The sequence below is a fragment of the Trachypithecus francoisi genome, unplaced genomic scaffold (assembly GCF_009764315.1).
Source record: "Trachypithecus francoisi isolate TF-2019V2 unplaced genomic scaffold, Tfra_2.0 Lachesis_group8, whole genome shotgun sequence".
NCBI classification, from domain to species: Eukaryota; Metazoa; Chordata; class Mammalia; order Primates; family Cercopithecidae; genus Trachypithecus; species Trachypithecus francoisi.
The window spans coordinates 69025921-69050526 of NW_022681473.1; the positions used below are offsets into that span (position 1 = coordinate 69025921).

The following is a 24606-nucleotide window of genomic DNA, read 5'->3' on the forward strand; positions in this document are numbered from 1 at the left end:
GGAGGCTGAGACAGGAGAATCGTGTGAGGTGGAGGTTGCAGTGAGCTGAGATCACAGCCGCTGCACTCCAGCCTGGGTGACAATGCAAGACTCTGTCTCCAAAAAAAAAAAAAAAAAAAAAGAACAAACAAAACAAAACCAGCTGCTTACTATAACTAAGAAGTTATAGTAAGACTTTGGCTGGGTGCAGTGGCTGACGCCTATAAATCCCAGCACTTTGGGAGGCTGAGATGCGCAGACTGCTTGAGCCCAGAAGTTCAAGACCAGTCTGAGCAAAATGGCGAAACCCCATCTCTACTGAACAAGACAAAAATTAGCCTGGTGTGGTGGTGTGCACCTGTGGTCCCAGCTAACTGGGGGTTGAGGCAGGATGACTGTTTGAGCCCAGGAGGTTGAGGTTACAGTGTGCTGTGACTGCACCACTGCATTCTCCAGCCTGGGTGACACAGCATGACACTGTCTCCACAAAAAAAAAAAAAAAGAAGAAGAAGAAGAAAGTCTGAATGAAATCTACCCACCTCACAGGAATTCTGGAAAGATTAAATGAGATAACAGTCCTGATGTTCTGCAGGGGAAACTGTCACAGGGACCATGAAAGGCCAGGTTCCTTCTCTCATCAGGTACGGTCTAGAATAGGTAGCTTTAGGAGTAATAACAAAAAAGAGTGGGAATGCTTCCAGGTCTCTCTTCAATTTTATAACTTTTTAGAGATCTGGGTAAGGTCTAGCTGATTCCATAGTCAAATTTTATTTGTTCAACAAGCATCCAACAAATATTCACTGAACACCAATTATATTCTAATTGTTATATGGCTTTTTATGGTTAAAAGAGAAAAGTTTATCCAGACATTTATAGTTGACAAAGAACTTTAGATTATCAAATTTGATCTTTCCAATGTCCCTGTGAAGTAAGTAGCCCCATTTTACAACTAAGAATGTACGGTAAATTTCATTTTATGGAGAAAATGAAGCTAGGAGGGTTAAATAACTTGCCTTCAGTTAATAGTTCCCAAGCCTGACAGTGTATCAAAATTCCTTAGAGATTCTTAAGCCCCATTCCCAAAGACTTTGATTCCATGTACAAAGGGATGGCCCCGAAATCTGAATTTCTGATTTCCTCCTCTATAGGAGGAATAATAATTCTAACAACTTCACAGAATGGTTCTAAAGTTTACTCAATAAGATATATGTAAGCCAGGTGTGGTGGCACACATCTGTAATCCCAGAGACTCAGGAAGCAGAGGTAGGACGATTGTTCAAGGCCAGGAGTTCAAGACCTGCCTGTAATCCCAGCACTTTGGGAGGCCAGAGTGGGAGGATCACTTGTGGTCAGCAGTTTAAGACCAGCCTGGATAGTGAAACCCCCTTCTCTACCAAAAAAAAAAAAAAAAAATTAGCCATGTATGGTGGCGTGCACCTGTAGTTCTAGCTATTCAAGAGGCTGAGGTGAGAGGACTGCTTGAGCCCAGGAGTCTGAGGAGGCAGTGAGCCATGATAGAGCCACTGCACTCCAGCCTGGGTGACACAGAAAGACGTTGGAAAAAAAAAAGATATATGGAATGTATGTAATCTTAAGTAGCCATGTATTCGAGTAAGCCCTGAGTTGCATAGCTCATTAACATTAGTCAGGATTACACACAGTTCTTCTGACTCCAAATCCCCTTCTATTACATTAATCTTAATGCTGCTGATAGTAAAGTACCACCATCATAGTTATATTGTAAAGACTGCTGCTAGAGATTTCATTCATACATAAATGATCCCAACCAGACAAAGAAAATGTAATTTAGGGGTCGGGCGTGGTGGCTCATGCCTGCAATCCCAGCACTTTGGGAGGCTGAGGCGGGCAGATCACTTGAGGTCAGGAGTTTGAGACCAGCCTGGTCAACATGGTGAAACCCCATCTCTGCTAAAAATACAAAAATTAGCTGGGCATGGTGGTGGGTGCCTGTAATCCCAGCTACTTGGAGGCTGAGGAACAAGAATCGCTTGAACCTGGGAGGCAGAGGTTGCAGTGACCCGAGATCGCGCCACCGCACTCCAGCCTGGGCGATAGAGTGAGACTCAGTCTCAAAAAAAAAAAAAAAAAAAAAAACAACAAAAAAAAGACAAGAAAGAAAATGTAATTTAGGGCAGGCACAGGGGCTCGCTCCTGTAATCCCAGCACTATGGGAGGCCGAGGCAGGAGGATCACTTGAGGTCAGCAGTTCGAGCCAACATGGCGAGACCCTGTCTCTACTAAAAATACAAAAATTAGCCAGGTGTGGTAGTGCGCACCTGTAATCCCAGCTACTCATGAGGCTTGAACCCAAGAGATAGAGGTTGCAGTGAGCTAAGATTGCGCCACTGTACTCCAGTCTGGACGACAGAGTGGGACTGTCTCAAAACACAAACAAAAACTCAATTTAATTCAGGCCTGCCACATGCTAATACGTTTTTGGAGTACAATTTTCTCATCTGTTAAATGAAGAAAATCACAGTCAAAAGTGAAGATGGAATTTGTGAGAAATACCCAATAAAAGTGTCTATAGCACTTGGCAACTCAAAACAGTCAAATAAATTTACCCATCACCCACTACACTGTTCCTTTTACAATCTAAAAACTTATCTGAAAGAGAAAAAATCTAATTTAACAATTATGTTTACCTGAAATAATCGTGCAATGGAGAGTAGCATTAATCCAAATAAAAAGCCATTGTACTGAAAATGAATATCTGGACTTAGGTCAAGGAAAGACAACAGAGGATACCAAATTCATAATGAACTATACCAGCTGATGGAGTATAGAAATTCCAAATGCTTTAACAGCAAAATTAAAGACAAAAAATACTACTACTAATGTGGACTGCTCATAAATAAGTTTTCTATAAACAAGAGTCAAATCTTTTTTTTAAATACTTTTTTTTTTTTTTTGAGATGGAGTCTCACTGTCACCCAGGCTGGAGTGCAATGGCGCAGTCTCGGCTCACTGCAGTCTCCGTCTCCTCCTGGGTTCAAGCGATTCTCCTGCCTCAGCCTCCTGAGTAGCTGGGACTACAGGCGCATACCACCACACCCGGCTAATTTTTTTGTATTTTTAGTAGAGATGGGGTTTCACTATGTTGGCCAGGCTGGTCTCGAACTCCTGACCTTATGATCCCCCCACCTTGGCCTCCCAAAGTGCTGGTATTACAGGCATGAGCCACTGCACCCGGCCTAAATACATATTTTTAGTTTTGCTAATCTCTGTATCATTCCCATTTTGCCAAAGCAAACCCCATAGTCAAATCTTCAGTTGAAACTTACATTTGGAAGCGTGGTGGCTCACACCTGCAATCCCAGCACTTTGGGAGGCTGACATGGGTAGATCACGTGAGACCAGGCATTCAAGACCAGCCTGGATAACATGGCAAACCCCCATCTCTACCAAAAATACAAAACTTAGATGTTGTGGCACACAACTGTAGTCCCAGCTACTTGGGAGGCTGAAGCACAAGAATCACTTGAACACAGGAGGCGGACATTGCAGTGAGCTGAGATTGTGCCACTGCACTCCAGTCTGGGTGACAGAGCAAGACTGTCTCAGAAAAAAAAAAAAAAAAAAGGAAAGAAACTTATGTTTAATGATATCTTAGACCAGATGATGATTTAAAATATACATATTTTTTTCATTTAAAAAGAAATTTATGGGCCGGGCGCGGTGGCTCAAGCCTGTAATCCCAGCACTTTGGGAGGCCGAGACGGGCGGATCACGAGGTCAGGAGTTTGAGACCATCCTGGCGAACACGGTGAAACCCCGTCTCTACTAAAAAATACAAAAACTAGCCGGGCGATGTGGCGGCGCCTGTAGTCCCAGCTACTCGGGAGGCTGAGGCAGGAGAATGGCGTAAACCCGGGAGGCGGAGCTTGCAGTGAGCTGAGATCCGGCCACTGCACTCCAGCCTGGGCGACACAGCGAGACTCCGTCTCAAAAAAAAAAAAAAAAGAAAAAGAAATTTATGTTTAAGAAGAAAAACAAAACTTTCCCAGGTTTTTCCTACCTTTTCTACCTTAAAGGCCCCACAGCTACGAGGCAAGAAGTTTTTTATTTGTCTTTTACAATTAGGGATGAGAAAGGAAGGGACCTAACTGCTAGTAAGGCCACCTGCATGCAGCATTGCATTGTTTATAGGACATATACCATCTTATGTATTAAGCCTCACAATGAACCTGTGAGGTATTTAGAATTATCCTCTTTAGAGATACTTTAGAGATTAAGAGATTAAGCCTCAGAGACATTCATCCACTCATGGTCCTAAAGCTGCTAATGGCAACTAAGATTTGAGTTCAGGTTACACTGAAACCAGAGTCTGGGTGCTTTCCTCCACACCAGGCTACCTTTATGAAAATTGCAACTATCAGCATCCATTATGAGGATTTTAATTACATTCAGAAGCCTTGAATTTAAAAACTTTGCCTTTTAATATGTGGTAAGCCAAGATGGTAGAAAAGCACGAATGCTTGACCATTCCCACATGCACACTGTGATATGCCTTTTCCAATTAAAGGTATTTGGAATAACGTGTTATAAAACTATTTAATATATATATCAGATTAATCTAAAAATAGTTCACAATCTCAGTACATTGTTTTATTGATGATTTAGCTGGTTCTCACATATCCCACTAATTTTTCAGAAATGAAATACTCTAACCTCAGAGTCCAGTGAAGTTGGGCAGAGACCACACAGTTAAGTGAGCCTACTAACCCACCCCACACCCATTTTCAGAAGCAGCTCACATCTCCAATCATTATTACAGAAAACATTAATCTTATATTAGTATATATCAGAATAAGTAAGGGAATAGTACATAGAATATCAAGGATACGATCCACAATTAATAACCCAAAGTTCCACAGAAGTAATACCGATAGAATAAATTTTGGCTTTTCTGTAAGTTCTTTACCCACTTTTTTTCCATCAATGCATTTACAGCACCTACAGTGAAACATTAGGAAAGAAACAGAAACAACTTTGCTCTTCATTGGAACATCACTTCTGCAGAGTAAACTATGATACATTAGTCATTCCTGACAAATTACATGCCATTCTTTTTTTTTTTTTTTTCCAATTTTTCTTTTTCTTTTTTTGGAAGGGATGGGGTATCACTATGTTGACCAGGCTGATCTCGAACTCCTGGGCTCAAGCGATCCTCCTGCCCTGGCATCCCAAAGTCCATGCCATTCTTGATTTCTTAAAAAGGTCACAGCAAGCTGAGCAGGGTGGCAGGTGCCTGGCTACTCAGGAAGATGAAGTGAGAGGACCACTTGAGCTTGGGTGTCTGAGGCCAGCCTGGGAGATATAGTAAGACCTTGTCACTAGAAAAAAAAAAAAAGGGGGTAGCACAAACAAGGACCTCAGGGCCTATTCCATGTCTTTTTCTAAGCTATGCTGATCTAAAACAAAGTCTTCATTTAATAAAATAAAAAATAAAAAGTCACGTAAACCCCAAAGTAGGGATTTCGAAAATTGAGAGAGCATATATTATTTCAGTCCTTAAGAGTAGAAACTGCAGACCAGGCTGATTTAGCACTCTAAATTATGTATCATAATACCAGCCAAATTAAGAACAGAACTGCAAATGTGCAGCTCCTGACGGTTCAAATGATAATTTAAAAACCCTTATGTAAAAATGCATGTCATTTAAATGTTGCGATATATTACTAAGTGACAACAGCAGGTGACAAAACAGTAAGATCCTATTTTTATTTTATGAAAATTATATTCGAACACAGAAAAGAGACTAAACTAACATACACCAAAATGTTAATAGTGGTTAGTACAGGTAGGGGAGGATGAATCATTTTTACTTTGCGTGTGTGTGCTTTTCCAAAGTTTTCACAATGGGGATGTATTATTCTATAAAAAGACGATATTTAAAATGTGTTACATTTGAATAGTGGCAAATTCTAACATTATAAATCTAAAACAAATAATAGATGCAGTTAAAGGGGGACTAACAAAGGTATCCTCCTTTTCCCCTATGGAGCCTCAGTTCCCTCATGAAGAGGCAATAAACTTACAGGGTCATTGAGAAAATTCAGTAAGTTAATAATCTGTATATCATGCTTGGTTCTGGGAACTGACACACAGATTTCAATTTTTTTTTTTTTTTTTTTTTGAGACAGGGTCTCAGCCTATTGCCCAGGATGGAGTGCAGTGGTGTAATCACAGCTCACCGCAGCCTTGACCTCTCAGGTTCAAGAGATCCTCTGCCTCAGTCTCCCAAGTAGCTGGGACAACAGTTCCTGGCAACCAGAGCTGGCTAATTTTTGTATTTTTAGTAGAGGCAGGGTTTCACCTTGGTACCCAGGCTGGTCTCAAATTCCTGAGCTCAAGCAATACACTAGCCTTGGCCTCCCAAAGTGCTGGGGTTACAGGCATAAGCCACTATGCCTGGCCTTTCAACAACCTTTTTAACTATTCCCTCTACTTTGCAGATGGAAATGAATTCTATTTTCTCTCCCTTTGTGCTGGTATACTCTTTCCCTGGAAGCTTGAATTCAAACATTTTGAGTTAAAAAGAGTATACTAAAAATTACTTTCCCTTTCAACTCTTGCCAGGTCATAAACAGATTGAAAGGAAGGATTTCAAACGGGATTATTCAATGAGAATGTGCAAGGGTTAAGACATTCCCAAGGGACTCTTTACTGACTGGGGCAAGGGTTCAGTGTAGAGGGCCTCACAAACAGAAACGATCCATTTATGACAAGGGTCATTAAATGAACACTAGTCACTGTTCTGTCACAATCACATCAGCAAGCTTAAGAGTTAGGAAACAATGAGGCCGGCACAGCAGCTCACGCCTGTAATCCCAGCACTTTGGGAGGCCGAGGTGGGTGGATCACGAGGTCAGGAGTTCAAGACCAGCCTGGCCAACATGGTGAAACCCTGTCTCTACTAAAAATACAAAAATTAGCCAGCCATGGTGGTGTGCACCTGTAATCCCAGCTACTCAGGAGGCTGAGGCAAGAGAATTGCTTGAACCCAGAAGGTGGAGTTTTATAGTGAGCTGAGATCGTGCCACAGCACTCCAGCCTGGGTGACAGAGCAAGATTCCATCTTGGGAAAAAAAAAAAAAAAATTAGGAAAGAATGGAAACTGACATTAACTGAAACTGAAACTTAGTACTTAGAAGTCACTGTGCAAGACATTCTATATATGTGTATTCAATACTTAAAATTAACTTATAAGTAGAAGTTATAAAACATAAAAATTTAAAACATAAGCATAATTTAAAATAATAAAGAGTCTTCATGAAGGAAAGCATACAGAAACAACTAAAAGCACTCAGTGAAATTTCTTGCGTTTACTAGAATGAAAGCTCAGTAAAAGCAGGCTTTGGGGGTTAGCACAATGCATACGTGTGCGCTACTGTGCATGTACCGTGTGCATCCCCCAAGATAGGGTAGGTGACGGAAGCCTCTGGGGGCCTGCTGCAAGGAAGCAAAGAAAAAAATATGGAGCTATTCTGGGTGGGAGAAATGGCCCTAGAACTATACTTGGGACTACTTCTTTTCACAACATTCATAATCTCTTGTTCCACCTCTGCCTTGTAACTCCACCTTATCCCCATTTCTTCCACAAGATTCAGCTAGAGAGATTTAAACATGTAGTTTAAAGCACAATACAATTTTTCAACGTTCTAGCATTTGCTATCATATAAACTTTGCTCCTCCTAAATCAGGAATAAGTTAATACTACTTAACACTGTAATATTTCTTCAATATCTTCCATACAAAATGACATGCTCCAGACTTACTCATGGACAGCATACACAAAGAGTACATCCATAAAGATGACGGAAAATCTCTGGAAAAGTAAGGTCCTTGAGCTGGAGTAATTCAAATTACGAACATTCAGCATCTCTTGATCAAAATATTTGGCGACATGTGACAGGATATACTCAAACCATGCAAAGAAAGGGGGGTAATCCAACGTCCACTCTGAAGTTGCCTGTGATAAAAAAAGAAGACCAAACATATCCTAAGTAACTGAATAAACAAGGATAGTGCAAAGATTTAAAATTTTTCATTCTCTGGTCTTTAAAACAGCACAATGAGGCTGGGCGCGGTAGCTCATGCCTATAATCCCAGCACTTTGGGAGGACTAGACAGGCAGATCACTTGAGTCCAGGAGTTCAAGACCAGTCTGGGCAACATGGTGAAACCCTGTCTCTATTTTTAATTTAAAAAAAAAAAAAAAACCACAGTGAAATGCAGTTGCACTTAAAATGTGCCCTAAATTAACAGAACAATTCCTATGTAAGACTGAACAGAACACTAAAACCTGTCTTCTAAATTATTTAACATGGTCTTCAATTTCCTTAAATAGAGTCAACTATACTTAAAGGAAATTAATTTGAAACCTGGAGTTGATAAACTTGGTTATGACATAGTTCTACTCATCTAAATAACAAATAATTCACTAACTTAGGTTCAAATTCTGCCTTAGAGACACAATTTCCCTATTTGTAAAATGAAGTATTATGAAGATTAAATGAGATAATACATATGAAACATATTTATAAACGACAAAATGGTACACAAATGCTATTATATTTTGTTTCACTAAGTTATATGATCCTGGAGAATAGAAACTATCCTTTTCATTTTGTATCCTCAGCATTTAGTAAGTGCCTGACATATTGTTTGGGATCAAATAACCATTAGTTAAATGAACAGTTGCTAATAAGTAAATGAAAACAGAAATCATATGAAAATATACAAGCTTTAGAATCGTATATTTTGTTAGATTTATGTAAGTCTCAGTTTTCTTTCTTTTTTTTTTTTTTTTTGAGACAGAGTCTTGCTCTGTTGCCCAGGCTGGAGTGCAGTGGCACGATCTTGGCTCACTGCAAACTCCACCTCCCGGGTTCGAGCCATTCGCCTGCCTCAGCCTCCGGAGTAGCTGGGAAAATAGGCACCCGCCGCTATGCTCGGCCAACTTTTTGTAGTTTTAGTAGAGACAGGGTTTCACCATGTTAGCCAGGATGGTCTCAATCTCCTGACTTCGTGATCCACCTGCCTTGGCCTCCCTAAGTGCTGGGATTACAGGAGTGAGCCACTGCGCCTGGCCTGAGTCTCGGTTTCCGCACCTATACAACAAGGATAGTAGGATCTACCTCATGGGTTATGCTATTCCATTTTATATGTACATATAAAATACTATATATATGGTATTGAAACTCACAGAAAACTCACACAAAATTTGCCTTAAAAAAAACTCTGTGGGCCGGGCACAGCGGCTCACACCTGTAATCTCAGCACTTCGGAAGGAAGAGGCAGGTGGATCACCTGAGGTCAGAAGTTCAAAACCAGCTTGACCAACACGGTGAAACCCTGTCTCTACTAAAAATACAAAAAAAAAAATAATAATAATTAGCTGGGTGTGGTCGTGGGTGCCTGTAATCCCAGCCACTCAGGAGGCTGAGGCAGGAGAATCGCTCGAACCCAGGAGGCGGAGGTCGCAGTGAGCCGAGATGGCGCCATTTCACTCCAGCCTGGGTGAGAGTGAGACTTCATCTCAAAAGAAAACAAACAAACAAAAAAACCAACTCCCTGTCAGCAGAGTACTGCTTTTGATCAGGAAATTTCTGGTGATGTCTCTTTTTCATAAAGTATTACACACAGTTTAGTAATTCTTACCAGAAACAAAAATACAAGCTGGGTGCAGTGGCTCATGCCTGTAATCCCAGCACTTTGGGAGGCCAAGGTGGGTGGCTCACCTGAGGTCCGGAGTTCGAGACCAGCCTGGCCAACATGGTGAAACCCCATCTCTACTAAAAATATAAAAATTAGCTGGGGCGTGGTGGCGGGTGCCTGTAATCCCAGCTATTTGGGAGGCTGAGGCAGGAGAATCGCTTGAACCCGGGAGGCGGAGGTTGCAGTGAGTTGAGATTGTGCCACTGTACTCCAGCCTGGCTGACAGAGCGAGACTCTGTCTCAAAAAAAAGAAAAGAAAAAAAAAGGAAAAGAAAAAGAAATAAAAATACAGGTGTAGTTTTTACAAATAATATATTCATATATATAATATATATATGAATTGTATATTACCTGATGTCTACACATCACATTTGATTATTCCTTTCCTCATAAAATCACAAAACATTAGCAACAGACAGGATCTTAGAAATAATTCACTCCAAATCCTCATGTGCCAGATGAGACACTAAGGCCCAGAGACATGAAGTATCTTTTCTCTATGTAACTAGATAGTGGCAGGGCCAGGTCTAAGAATCCAATTCCTCCTCTTTCCCAGTCCATTGTTCTTTCAAAAAATGTGGTAGATACTATACCTCCCAATTTATAGACTGAGAAACTCATTTTGAAGTAAGGGGATTCCCTAGTAGTGCAAGAGGACAGAACTGAGAAGAGATCACAATTTTTATAAAGATTAATTAGATCTATGGTTGCAGAAAAAACTTTTTTTTTTTGAGACGGAATCTAACTCTGTCACCCACGCTGGAGTGCAGTGGCATGATTTCAGCTCACTGCAACCTCCGCCTCCCAGGTTCAAGCGATTCTCTTGCCTCAGCCTCCTGAGTAGCTGGGATTACAGGCACCCACCACCACGCCCAGCTAATTTTTGTATTTTTAGTAGAGACAGGGTTTCATTGTGTTGGCCAGCTGGTCTCAAACCCCTGACCTCATGATCCACCCACCTCGGCCTCCCAAAGTGCTGGGATTACAAGTGTGAGCCACTGTACGCAGCCAGAAAACATTTTTAATATCAGTAATATTTACCTAGTTTATATATGAATCTTTAAAAAAAAGTGAAAATTAAAACTTACCTCATAATACCACTGTGATATTGGCAAACTGTGAGTGATAGCAAGCCAGTTGCGGTGTACTTCAAAATCTGTGGAATGGCTACTCAAAACAATTAGATGAATAAAATGAGATTTTGCAATATTTATCCATTTCTAATTCCCATAGCTATGCTTTTAAATGGACTGACATTCCCTAAGTAGTCACAGTTCACTGTCCTATAGAGACACCCTATTTGTGTTACATATTACATTACGTAATCCTTAACTTCACTTATCTGGAAGTCAGATCTTCTGGAAAGTTGTTGAGCAATCTACAAGTCAGTGAAAAGGGTTTCACAACTATCTAAAGGGCTGACAAGAAGCCCAGACTTTTTCTTTTCCTTTTTTGAAATGGAGTCTCCTTCTGTCACCCAGGTTGGAGTGTAGTGGGCCCGTCTCAGGTCACTGCAACCACCGCCTCCTGGGTTCACGCAAGTCTTCTGTCTCAGCCTCCCAAGCAGCTGAGACTACAGGTGTGTACCACCAATCCTGGCTAATTTTTAGTAGAGATGGGGTTTCGTCATGTTGGCCAGGCTGGTCTCAAACTCCTGACCTCAGGTGATCCACCTGCCTCAGTCTCCCAAAGTGCTGGGATTACAGGCGTGAGCCACTGCCCCTCGTCTAGCCCAACCTTTTTCTTACAGGCGGCCCTCAGGCCTTTGCTCAGAAGTGACTTCCTCTTGCTCACAAATAATTCTAACAAAATTCATTACCTGTATACCAACACGTAAGTTTGAGTAGGAGTTCATCTGAAGAGAAGGTGGGAAAAGATCCTTGCCTTGCTTTTCCCATTTCTCCAAATTCTCCCTCTGCCCGTCACTATATAGATCTAAGGATCACCCATCTTCAGTAAAAATGTTTTCCTTTTTGTCCACTGCCGTACCGCCCCTCCACATTTAGAACAGCACCTGACACATGGACAGGCTCAATACGTTCTTGCTGAATATCCACTCACCAAAGTCAACAATGAGTTCCACAGCAAAGCCCAATTTACACTTTCCAATGTTTTACACAACCTTTCCACAATGACAACTTTCTCCTACCTCCAGCCAACCCCTTCTGTCTCAATCATGGTTTTCCCTTCCTATATTCACCAGGGACATGTTAATATTCCCCTAGGTTCAGTTCTTGGTCCCCTTTTTACGCAACTTATTCTGCTCTGGACAATCTTATGCAAACTTTCTGGTTCCACTGTCAATTGTATAATGATGACTCCCAAATTTCACTTTTTTTTTTTTTTTTGAGACTGAGTCTCGCTCCGTCGCCAGGCTGCAGTACAGTAGCGTGATCTTAGCTCACTGCAACCTCCATCTCTCGGGTTCAAGCGACTCCCCTGCCTCAGTCTCCTGAGTAGCTGGGACTACAGGCACAGGGCACCACGCCTGGCTAATTTTTTTTTTTTGTATTTTAGTAGAGATGGGGTTTCACCATGTTGGCCAGGATGGTCTCGATCTCCTGACCTCGTGATCAGCCAGCCTCGGCCTCCCAAAGTGCTGGGATTACAGGCAGGAGCCACCACGCCCGGCCTACTCCCAAATTTCAATATGCAACATTGGCTTCTTTCCTAAGTTGTAGAGACAGACACCTCCAATTTCCTGTTAACAATCTCACTTGCATTTCCTACAGATTTTTCAAAATCTCCAATCAAAACTGAATTGATGACCCATCAATCTCAAGTCTAAGTATGTATACCCAACAGAAATGCATAGTATGTTCACTAAAAGACATATACTATAAGAATGTGCAAAATGGGGCCAGGCGCAGTGGCTCACGCCTATAATCCCAGCACTTTGGCAGGTTGAGGCGGGCGGATCATGAGGTCAGGAGATCGAGACCATCCTGGCTAACATGGTGAAACCCCGTCTCTACTAAAAACACAAAAATTACCCGGGCGTGGTGGCGGGCATGTGTAGTCCCAGCTACTTGGGAGGCTGAGGCAGGAGAATGGCATGAAGCCGGGAGGGGAGCTTGCAGTGAGCTTAGATCGTACCACTGTACTCCAGTCTGGGTGACAGAGCGAGATTCTGTCTCAAAAAAAGAAAAAAAAAGGAATGTTCAAAGTAAAACTATTTGCAACAGGTAAAAAGTGGAGATAATTCAAATGTCCGCAAACAGCAGAATGGCTAAATAAATTGTGGTGTTTTCACACAATGGAATACTGTAGGGCAGCAGTTCTCAAAGTGTGATTCAGGAATTCGCAGGGAGACCCTTTCAGGGAGTTTGAAATATGTACTATTTTCATAATAATATTCAGATGTAATTTGTCCTACTTTCACTCATTCTCTCACAAGTATACAGTGATGTTCTAGAGGCTACATAATATGATGTCATCACTCTGATGGCCAGTGACATTTGTGCTTGTATATTCTTGTGCTTGAACAATTTAATTTGTAAAATGGTAATTATCTATTATACAGCCCACATAAACATATAGCTCTCTGTGACCCTCAATTATTTTTAAGAAGTGATTCTGACTAAAAAGTTTGAGAACCAGTGATATCTAGTGATAAGAATGAAAAAACTATAATCACACAACAACGCACAAACTTAATGTTGAGTGAAAGCCAGACCCAAGAGAACAGGTTGTATGATTACATTTGTATAAAATTCAAAAACAAACAAAAAAACCCAAACAAAAATTCAAAAACAGGCAAAATTTAACCTATACAGTTAAAAGTCAACATCAGAGGCCAGGCATGATGGCTCACACCTGTAATCCCAATACTTTGGGAGGCCAAGGCGGGTGGATCACTTGAGCTCAGGAGTTCGAGACCAGCCTGGTAACATAGTGAGACCCCATATCTACAAAAAATTTAAAAATTAGCTAGGCAAGGCGGCACACCCCTGTAGTCCCAGCTACTCAAGAGGCTGAGGTGGGAGGACTCCTCGAGCCCAAGAGGCTGAGGCTACAGTGAGCCAAGTTTGGAGCCATGGGAGACAGAGCAAAGCCCGGTCTCAAAAAGAAAAAAGGTGAGAATATCAATACCCTTGGTGGGGTGGGGTTGCAGGGAGTGGCTAGAAGGACACACGAGGGATAATATTCTGCTTATTGATCTGTATGCTATTTACAGATGTATTCACTTTGCAAAAATTCAGTGAGCTGTACATTTATGATTTGCACTTCTGGTATTTTATAATGGATTTTGTATGGAATTGTAGGTTGAAATTTGTTTCCACTGATCTTTGGAAGCTTATTCCATTGGTTTTTAGTATAAAATGCTGATGTTGGTTAAGCCTCTTTCCTTTATGGTTTTCCCTTCATCTCTGGAAGTTTCCTGTTTCTCCTTTTCATCCATAGCAGTATGAAATGTCTAGTGATTAATGTCTTCGTGAGGGTCTTTTTTCATTAATTATGCTGAGTATGTAGTGCCTTTAGCTCTGGGAAATTTATTATTTGCTCATCTCCTCCCCTGTGTTTTTTTCCTGAAACTTTAGATGGATGCTAGATACCCTAGATTGAAATTATAATTTTTATCTTTTCTCTCATATTTTTGAAAGATTTACTCTATTTGTCCTTAATTTTGGCAATACCATTTTCTATTAACTACAGTTTCTCTGATAATTCCTGTTTCATAGCATCTGTTCTTGTTTTATAGATATGTCGTTTTTACTCTCTTTGGAGTAGCACTTACAACATCTGAGTGAGTTTGGGGACACTTTCTTTTCCTATATAGTTGTACTACATAGATTTTTTTCAGTCTCTTTTTTGGTTACTTTAGTTATTTTGTTGTTTCCTATTCAAAACTGTTGGACCTTCACTTTTGTTGGAGTGCTGGGATTACAGGTGTGAGCCACTGCACCCATCTGTAAAAGTAATCTTAATTGCTGAAATGACACTTGAAAAAAAAGCAAAACTAAGACTAGAGACATAATGATAAATAGCAAACAACTATTTTTTTAATTGCATTAAAAAAATCTACCATCAGCTGAGCACAGTGGTTCATGCCTATAATCCCAGTATTTTGGGAGGCCATGGTGGGAGGATAGCTTGAGGTTGGAAGTTCAAGACCAGCCTGGGCAACATAATGAGATCCCCATCTCTACAAAAAACTTAATGATTAGCTGGTATGGTGGTGTGCACCTGTAGTCCCAGCTACTCAGGAGGCTGAAGCCAGAGGATGGCTTGAGCCCAGGAATTTGAGGCTGCAGTGAGCTATGATCATGCCACTGTACTCTAGCCTGAGTAACAGAGTTAGACCCTGTCTCTAAAATTTTTGACCAACATCTCCAGCTAATTCTTTGTATTTTTTTTGTAGAGACGGGGTTTCACTATGTTGCCCATGCTGGTCTCAAACTCCTGAGCTCAAGCAATCTGCCTGCCTTGGCCTTCCACAGTGCTGGGATTACAGGTGTGAGCCACTGCACCCATCCCTGTCTCTAAAAATTAAAACAAACAAAAACCTACCATCTCTTACTTGTCCTATGATAGCTTCTTAAATTGAACTCCCCATCTTCACTCAGGCCTTTCATTAATCTAGCTTTCACACTGCAGTCAAAATAGTATTTCTAAATCACGAATGTCATATTTCCCTTTTAATTGACCTCTGCCCTCCGGATAAAATCTAAAGTACTTAACATAGCCTAAAAGATCTTTTTGGATCTCGCTTATTCACCTTTTCAGCCCATTTCTCACTATCCTCTCGCTTGTTTTTGTCTTACTCTACATTCACCTTTTCCCTCTGCCTGCAACACTCCATTTGAGGTAGGTTCTTTAACTCTTACCATTTCACCAGTGGCTTAGAGAAGCAGCTTGCCCTGTCATGTAGCCAGTATGTAGCAGAGCCAGATTCTAACCAGGGCTGTCTGACTCCCTAGCTATGGCTCTGAAACCACCAAATACTTCCAAAGTTAGTTGTTATTTTCTCTGCAAATCCTTCCTAACCTCAAGGCAAAATAAATCTTTAATTTGTTTTTTTCTATCTCTAATGCCACCATTCCAATTCAAGTCAGCATCTTCTCTCATGTAGACTTTCTCAAAGGGCACCTAGCCTTCGTGACTCTCCTGCCTCCTCCAATCATTTATATGGCAGCCAAAAAATATTTTATAAATGCAAATCATTTCCACTGAATTTATACAATCAAAATCTAAATTTTTCATCCTGGCTTTTTAAGATCCGGCATGATTTGGTGCCTATCTTTCCAATTTCACTGTGCATGTTTCTGTCTCTGTTGCTTATTCCATGCCAACAACACTGGCCTTATCACAGTTGCCCAAATAGGCCAATACTTTCACACCACAGGGCCTATATTTATACAGTGTGCTCTTTCAGGTAAGTTCTACACACGTGCACACACCACAAACTCTGCATGGATGGCCCTCTCATTCATACTTTAGGCCTCCAATTAAGTCAGTTCCTCAGAGACATTCTCTGACACCTAATCAAAAGTATGTCTTCCTTCTTGGTCCCAATAGGATCCTGTTGTCCTTCTTCTTCCTTTTTTTTTTTTTTTTTTTTTTTTGACGGAGTCTTGCGCTGTCACCCAGGCTGGATGGAGTGCATTGGCACGATCTTGGCTCACTGCAGGCTCCACCTCCCGGGTTCACACCATTCTCCTGTCTCAGCCTTCCGAGCAGCTGGGACTACACACGCCCACCACCACACCTGGCTAATTTTTTGTATTTTTAGAGAGACGGGGTTTCACCGTGTTAGCCAGGATGGTCTCGATCTCCTGACCTCATGATCCGCCCGCCTCAGCCTCCCAAAGTGCTGGGATTACAGGCTTGAGTCACCATGCCCAGCCTCTTCTTCCTAATACTTAATCCAAATTATGGTTATGTAACTATATATTTGCATTGATTTGTTTCTGGTACTGTTATACTTACTGAACTACACACTTCATGGGGCCAGGGATCATATCTATTTTGTCCTCGCTTCTAGCCTAGCAACAATACCTGGTACATAATAAAGCAGTTAGCAAATGTTTTGTTGAACATATCTGCATTTACCCTATAGCTTCCCTCTCACATCCCAGCAGTTTCCGATTTGAGAAGCAGAGCATTAACTACAATTAAAAACATTCTTTTTAAAATATATTAAGTGTTTCATAAATTTGCATGCTATCCTTCTACGCGGACCATGCTAAGCTTCCTGTATCATTCAATTTTAGTGCAGGCATACCTTAGAGATGTTGTGGGATCACGAGGTCAGGAGACTGAGACCATCCTGGCTAACACAGTGAAACCTCATCTCTACTAAAAATACAAAAAAAAATTAGTCGGGTGAGGTGGTGGGCGCCTGCAGTCCCAGCTACTAGGGAGGCTGAGGCAGGAGAATGGCATGAACCCGGGAGGCGGAGCTTGCAGTGAGCTGAGATCATGCCACTGCACTCCAGCCTGGGCGACAGCAAGACTCCGTCTCAAAAAAAAAAAATGTTTACACTATACTATAAAGTGTGCAATATTACTATGTCTAAAAAGACAGTGTACACCTTCATTTTAAAATACTTTATTGCTAAAACAAAGCTAATGATCATCTGCGCCTTTGGCAAGTCCTAATCTTTTTGCTGATGGAGAGTTTTGCCTCAATGTTGATGGCTGTTGATTGATCAGGGTTATGGGTGCTGAAGACTGGGGTGACTGTGGCAAACAGTTTTTTTTTTTTTTTTTTGAGATGGAGTCTCACTCTTGTCACCCAGGCTGGAGTGCAACGGCATCATCTCGGCTCACTGTAACCTCTGCCTCCTGGGTTCAAGTGATTCTCCTGCCTCAGTCTCCTGAGTGGCTGGGATTACAGGTGCCTACCACCACACCTGGCTAATTTTTGTATATTTAGTAGAGATAGGATTTCACCATGTTGGCCAGGCTGGTCTTGAACTCCTGACCTCAGGTAATCCACCCTCCTTGGCCTCCCAAAGTGCTGGAATTACAGGTGTGAGCCACCGTGCCTGGCAAGACTGTGGCAATTTCTTAAAACAACAATGAAGCTTGCCACATTGATGGGCTCTTCCTTTCACAAAAGATTCCTCTAGTATGCACTGCTGTTTGATAGCATTTAACCCACAGTAAAACTTTCAAAATTGGAGTCAATCCTTCTTCTTAAACCCTGCCACTGATTATTAAGTTTATATAATATTCTTTTTTTTTTTTTTTTTTGAGATGGAGTCTGGCTCTGTGGCCCAGGCTGGAGTACAGTGGCCGGATCTCAGCTCACTGCAAGCTCCGCCTCCTGGGTTTACGCCATTCTCCTGCCTCAGCCTCCCGAGTAGCTGGGACTGCAGGCGCCCGCCACTTCGCCCGGCTAGTTTTTTGTATTTTTTAGTAGAGACGGGGTTTCACCGTGTTAGCCAGGATGGTCTCGATCTCCTGACTTAGGGATCCGCCCGTCTCGGCCTCCCAAAGTGCTGGGATTACAGGCTTGAGCCACCGCGCCCGGCCAAGTTTATATAATATTCTAAATCCTTTGTTGTCATTTCAACAATATTCACAGCATCTTCATTAGCATAGTGCATCTCAAAAGAAACCACTTTCTCTGCTCATTCATGAGAAGCAACTCCTCATCCACTCAAGTTTTATCATGACATATCATGTAGCCATTCAATCATATGCTCAGGCTCCACTTCTAGTTCTCTTGCTATTTCCATGACATCTGTAGTTTTACTCCTTCCACCGAAATCGTGAACCCCTCAAAGTCATCCACTGGAGTTGGAATCTAATTCTTCCAAACTCTTGTTAATGTTGATATCTCAACCTCCTCCTATGAATCATGAATGTTCTTAATGGCATCTAGAATAGTGTATCCTTTCCAGGTTTCAATTTACTTTGCCCAGATCCATCAGAGGAATCACTATCTATGGCAGATATAGCCTTATGAAATGTATTTCTTTTTTTTTTTTATTTTTTTGAGATGGAGTCTCACTCTGTCGCCCAGGCCGGAGTGCAGTGGCCGGATCTCAGCTCACTGCAAGCTCCGCCTCCCCGGGTTCACGTCATTCTCCTGCCTCAGCCTCCCGAGTAGCTGGGACTACAGGCGCCCGCCACCTCGCCTGGCTAGTTTTTTGTATTTTTTAGTAGAGACAGGGTTTCACTGGGTTAGCCAAGATGGTCTCGATCTCCTGACCTTGTGATCCGCCCGTCTCGGCCTCCCAAAGTGCTGGGATTACAGGCTTGAGCCTTAAATAACAAGACTTAAAAGTCAAAACTGATTGGGCATGGTGGCTCATGCTTATAATCCCAGCACTTTGGGAGGCCATGGCAGGCAGATCGCTTGAGCACAGGAGTTCAAGAACAGCCTGGGCAACATTGCGAAAACCCATCTCTACTAAAAATACAAAAATTAGCAGGGTATGGTAGCACACACCTTAAGTCCCAGCTACTTGGTAGGCTGAGGTAGGAGGACTGCTTGAGCCCGAAAGGTGGAGGTTGCAGTGAGCTGAGATCATGCCACTGCACTCCAGCCTGAGTGGCAGAGTGAGACCCTGTTTCAAAAAAAAAAAAGCAACTAGTCAACTGGCTGCAGAATAGATATTACATCAGCAGCCATGAAAACAACATTAAGGCTGGGCACAGTGGCTCATGTCTATAATCCCAGAACTTTGGGAAGCAAAGGTAGGAGGATCGCTTAAGCCTAGGAATTCCAGGCTGTCCTGGGCAACGCAATGACTCCATCTCTCCAAAAATAAATTTTAAAAAAAGGCCAGGCATGGTGCTCATGCCTGTAGTCCCAGCACTCTGGGAGGTCAAAGAGAGCAGATCACTTGAGGCCAGGAGTTCAAGACCAGCCTGGCCAACATGGCAAAACCCCATCTCTACTAAAAATATAAAAATTAGCAGGGCATGATAGTGTGCACCTGTAACCCCAGCTACTTGGGTGGCTGAGGCAGGAGAATTGCTTGAACCCGGGAAGCTGAGGTTGCAGTGAGCTGAGATCGTGCCACTACACTCCAGTGTGGGAAACAGAGCGAAACTCCATCTCAAAAATAAATAAATAAGAAAAAAAAAGAAAAATAATGGCTGGGTGTGGTGGCTCATGTCTGTAATCCTAGCACTTTGGGAGGCCAAGACAGGTGGATCACTTGAGGTCAGGAATTTGAGACCAGCCTGGGGAAGCTGGTGAAGCCCTATCTCTGCAAAAAATACAAAAAGTTAGCTGGGCATAGTGGTGTACACCTGTAGTTCAAATTACTTGGGAAGCTGAGATGGGAGGATTGTTTGAGCCCAGGAGGTAGAGGCAGCAGTGAGCTGAGATCACACCAGTGCACTCCAGCCTGACAAAGTGAAATCCTGCCTCAAAAAAGAAAAGAAAAAGGAAAAATATTGACCAATGAGGTGGCTCAGGTCTGTAATCCCAGCACTTTGGAAGGGCTCACTTGAGCCCAGGAGTTTGAGATCAGCCTGGTAACACAGTGACACCTTGTCTCTACCAAAAAGAACAACAACAACAACAACAAACAAACCAAACCAAAACACACACACATAGATAGATGACAGACAGATAATAGAGAAAAAAAATTAGCTGGGCATGGTGGCATCTGTCTTCGTTCCAGCTATTCGGGAGGCTGAGGGAGGAGGATTGCTCAAGTGCAGGAGATTAAGGCTGCAGTGCGCCATGATGGTGCCACTGTACTTCACCCTGGGAGATAAGAGCAAGACTGTGTCTCTAGAAAAAAAAAAAAAATTGGTTTCTGAGCAGTAGGTCTCAACAGTGGGCTTACTCAGTAAACCATGCTGTAAATAGATGTGCTGCCATCCAGGGCTTTGTTGTTCCATTTATAGTGCATAGGCAGAGTAGATTCAGCATAAGTCTTAAGGGCCATCAGATTTTCAGAACAGTAAATGAGAACTGGTTTCAACTAGATGTCCCAGATGGCATCTTCCAATGTAAGTCTGTTTCTTCTACCTTGAAAATCTATTGTTTAGTGTAGCCACCTTAATCAGTGATCTTAGCTAGATCTAGAAAACTTACTGCAGCTTCTGCATCAACACTTGCTGCTTCACCCTGTACTTTATTATGGAGATGGCTTCTTTTCTTTCTTTTTTTTGAGATGGAGTTTCGCTCTTGTTGTCCAGGCTGGAGTGCAATAGCGCGATCTCAGCTCACTGCAACCTCCGGGTTCAAGTGATTCTCCTGCCTCAGCCTCCCGAGTAGCTGGGATTACAGGCATGCTCCACCACACCCGGCTAATTTTGTATTTTTAGTAGAGACGGGGTTTCTCCATGTTGGTCCTCTGGTGATCCGCCCATCTTGGCCTCCCAAAGTGCTAGGATTACAGGCATGAGCCACCGTGCCCAGTCGATGGCTTCTTTTCTTAAACCTCATGAACCCACCTCTGCTAGCTTCCAAATTTTCTTCTGCAACTTCCTTACCTCCCTTAGGCTTCAAAGAATTGAAGCGTTAGGGCCTTGATGTAGATAAGGTTTTGGTTAAGGGAATGTTATGGCTGGTTTGATCTATCCAGACCACTAAAATGTTCTCCATATCATCAAGATTGTTTCACTTTCTTAACACTTGTGTATTCACTGGAGTAGCACTTTTAGTTTCCTTCAAGAACTTTTCCTCTGCACTCACAACTTGGCTGTTTGGCACAATGGGCCTAACTTTCAGCCTGTCTTGGCTTTCAGGATGCCTTCCTCATCAAGCTCAATCATTTCGAGCTTTTGATTTAAAGTCACAGATATGTGACTCTTCCTCTCACTTGAAAACTTAGAGGCCACTGTAGGGCTATTAATTGGCCTAACTTTATTATTGTATCTCAGTCAATAGGGAGGCCTGAGGACAGGGAGAGAGATGGTGGAACAGCTGGTTGGTAGAGCAGTCGGAACACACAGCATTTATTAAATTCACCATAGTGTTGCCCCAAAGCAATCAGAATAGAAATATCAAAGATCACTGATTACAGATCATCATAACAAATATAATAGTAATGAAAAAATGTGAACTATTTCAAGATTTACCAAAATGTTACACAGACACAAAATGAGCACATGATGTTAGAAAAATGGCGTTGATAGAGTTGCTCAATGGAGAGTTACCACAGCCTTCAATTTGTAAAAAAAAAAAAAAAAATGAAAATGCAGTATCTGTGAAGTGCAATAAAGCAAAGTGCAAAAAATGAGGTATTCCTGTACATGTGCTGCCAAAGTGAGTGCTATATACATTCTTAACCTGGACCAAGAGCAGTATTCAAAATAACAACTCTGGCCAGGCATGGTGGCTCACGCCTGTAATCCCAACATTATGGGAGGCTGAGGCAGGTGGACCACTTGAGGTCAGGAGTTTGAGACCAGCCCCCGGCCATCATGGTGAAACCCCATCTCTACTAAAAATACAAAAATTAGCCTGGCACAGTGGTGCACGCCTGTAATCCCAGGTACTCAGGAGGCTGAGGCAGGAGAATCATTTGAACCCAGGAGGCAGAGGTTGCAGTAAGCTGAGATCGTGCCACTGTACTCCAGCCTGGGTGACAAGGTGGGACAAGCCTGTCTCAAAAACAAAATAATAACAAACAAACAAAAAAAACAACTCTGAGGATACATTTCTAGCCTGAGGCAACTAAAGCAAGAAATATCTTCTTAATGCACAGACCTACAGTTAATCATTTTACTGAATCTACATACACATTCCACTTATATGATTACATATACACATCAGTATGGACTTATATTCAATACATATGACTCTCCCATACTCAACAAGAAATCACCAAGAGCCTGAATCAAAGGATACTAATAAAACAAACCCTAAACTAGGAAGTGGGAGGGAAAGGAGAAAAGGGATGAGGGAGAAAAAGAAAAAAGAGGAAGGATGAAGGGAGGGTGGAAGCTAATATTAACAAATATTGAGTACCTACTGTATACACACCACCATTTGATGGTTGCTTCTTGGTTTCCATGCTTTCAGTCTTGGCCCTACATCCATTTTTTACACAGCAGTCTAACTGTGGTCTTCGAAACCTTGTGCTATCTGTCCCCTGGGCACCCCACCCTTTGCCACTCCTCTTCCTCAATGCTCTGCAGCCACAAGAGGCACTTTGTGTTCCTAGAATGCTCTGACTTCTTTCCTGCCACAGGGCCATTGAACTTACTCTTTACTATACCTCAACTGCTTTCCACATCACTTATTCTTTTTCATTTTTTGAATTTCAACTCAAACATCACCTTCTAAAGGAGTAGCGCCCAGCCACTTAGTAACCCTCTATTTCCTTTATCACAATCTGAAACGTTCCTGTTTGTCTAGTTCCACCCACCAACTTCGAGGGCAAGGACCAGTAATGTCTTGCTCACCACCGCATCTCCCGGGAGTTAGAAGGGTACCTGGCACCTCAGGCACCTGTTAATACTGGCTGAATGGCTGTTCGAAAGGTTCTTAAATGCATATTAAGGATGAGGACCCTGAGGTTCAGAAACATTAAAGTGACTTGTTCCAAATCCGACAGCGCCAGGTCTGAACCTAGCCAGCTGAGGCTAAGTCAAGTAACAAATGGCGAAACGGAAAGCTTAGCAAAGGCAGGATAGCGACAAACACGACCTGAAGTTCCTTCTCTTTATACCTAGGGATATCCACACCTCTCTCTCCCGCCCTGACCGACCGCGAGGCCTCCCCGCCCAGCCCCTGGCCGTGCGAGTCCCTTACTAGGTGGGGATGAGAAGGCATTTGAGGAGAGTCACCCCGAGCGCCAAAGCCGAAAACCAATTGCCAGTACCCGCGGCAATTGTGAGCGCCGCCATTGCTGCGGCACCGCACGCTTCCTACCAACTTGATCCACATCCGGGATCCCGCGCATGCGGAGAAGGCCCTCTGAAGCGGAGCCCGCGAGCTGCGCGCATGCGGCGAGCCGCGCAGCCAGTCAGAGGACTGCAGTCAGCTATTTAAACCTCCCGCCCACTTTTTCTTTACAGCCGCGTTTCACCCCGGGCAGGAAGGGTTTTTGCATTGGCCTTTGTACCCACTTTTAAGTTTTATCGTCTGGTTCATACTTGCATAGAAAGAGTGGTCGTTTGGTCTGGGTCGTCACTGTGTAGTATTGGGGATACTTAGGTGAGGAAAAAAAAAAAACGCTAGAGACGTGCACGCACTAGTGGAGAAGCCAGGATTGTTGCCCTAGAGTTACAGTAGATAAAAGTACCATAGAGAACTGCGGGGGCTCCTAACCTGGATGCCTGCACCGGAGTATTAAATCCAGCTAGAGAATGGCATGTGCAAAGATACAGAGGTGAGAAACATTGTTTTTAGAACTCTGAGCGAGGCTCTTGGCTCAGCTCCTCCTTGAGCGTAACCCATTCTGGAAGCAGGGTAGAGGCTAGTCCTAACGTTTAATGTACAAATAACCTACGGTTCATGTTAAAATTCAGATTCTGATTCAGTAGGCCCAACGAAGTCGCAGATTTCGTAAAGACTGAGGCACATGCAATGGAATTAGACTTGTCTCATTATTTTACTGTGTGATCTTGGACAAATTCTCTAAACCTCAGTTTCTTTTTTCTTTATTTTTATTATTATTATTTTTTTGAAAATAGATAAAAATGGTTTCTGGCCAGACGCGGTGCTCACACCTGTAATCCCAACACTGGGAGGCCGAGGCGGGCGAATCACCTGAGTTCAGGAGTTTGAGATCAGCCTGGCCAACATTTAATTAAAAATTTTTTTAAAAATTAGCCTAGCATGGTGGCGGGCGCCTGTAATTCCACTTACTCAAGAGGCTGAAGCTAGAGAATCGCTTGAACCGGGGAGGCAGAGGTTGCAGTGAGCTGAGATGGCGCCATTGCACTCCAGCCTGGGAGACCAGAGCGAAACTCCGTCTCAAAAAAAGTTTCAGCCTCATAAAGTGGTTGTGAGGATAT

At 42.6% G+C, this 24606-nt stretch overlaps 1 protein-coding gene across 4 annotated transcripts in view; it reads right to left on the reverse strand.

Annotated features, from left to right (window-relative positions):
• Positions 1-23565, reverse strand: part of ALG8 (ALG8 alpha-1,3-glucosyltransferase) — a 38325-nt gene extending 14760 nt beyond the window's left edge. Inside the window, exons 1-5 of one of the 4 annotated variants that reach the window (XM_033204321.1) lie at positions 23399-23565; positions 10812-10890; positions 7782-7975; positions 4847-4956; positions 2646-2713 (exon numbers count right to left, since the gene is read on the reverse strand). In XM_033204321.1, coding sequence (XP_033060212.1) covers positions 2646-2713; positions 4847-4956; positions 7782-7975; positions 10812-10890; positions 23399-23493 — 546 coding nt within the window. In that variant the 5' untranslated portion in view covers positions 23494-23565. Of the gene's footprint in view, positions 1-2645; positions 2714-4846; positions 4957-7781; positions 7976-10811; positions 10891-22616; positions 23304-23331 lie in introns of those variants that run through there. The other 3 variants (XM_033204324.1, XM_033204322.1, XM_033204323.1) reach the window with 3 other exon arrangements.
• Between the last annotated feature and the right edge of the window lie 1041 nt (positions 23566-24606).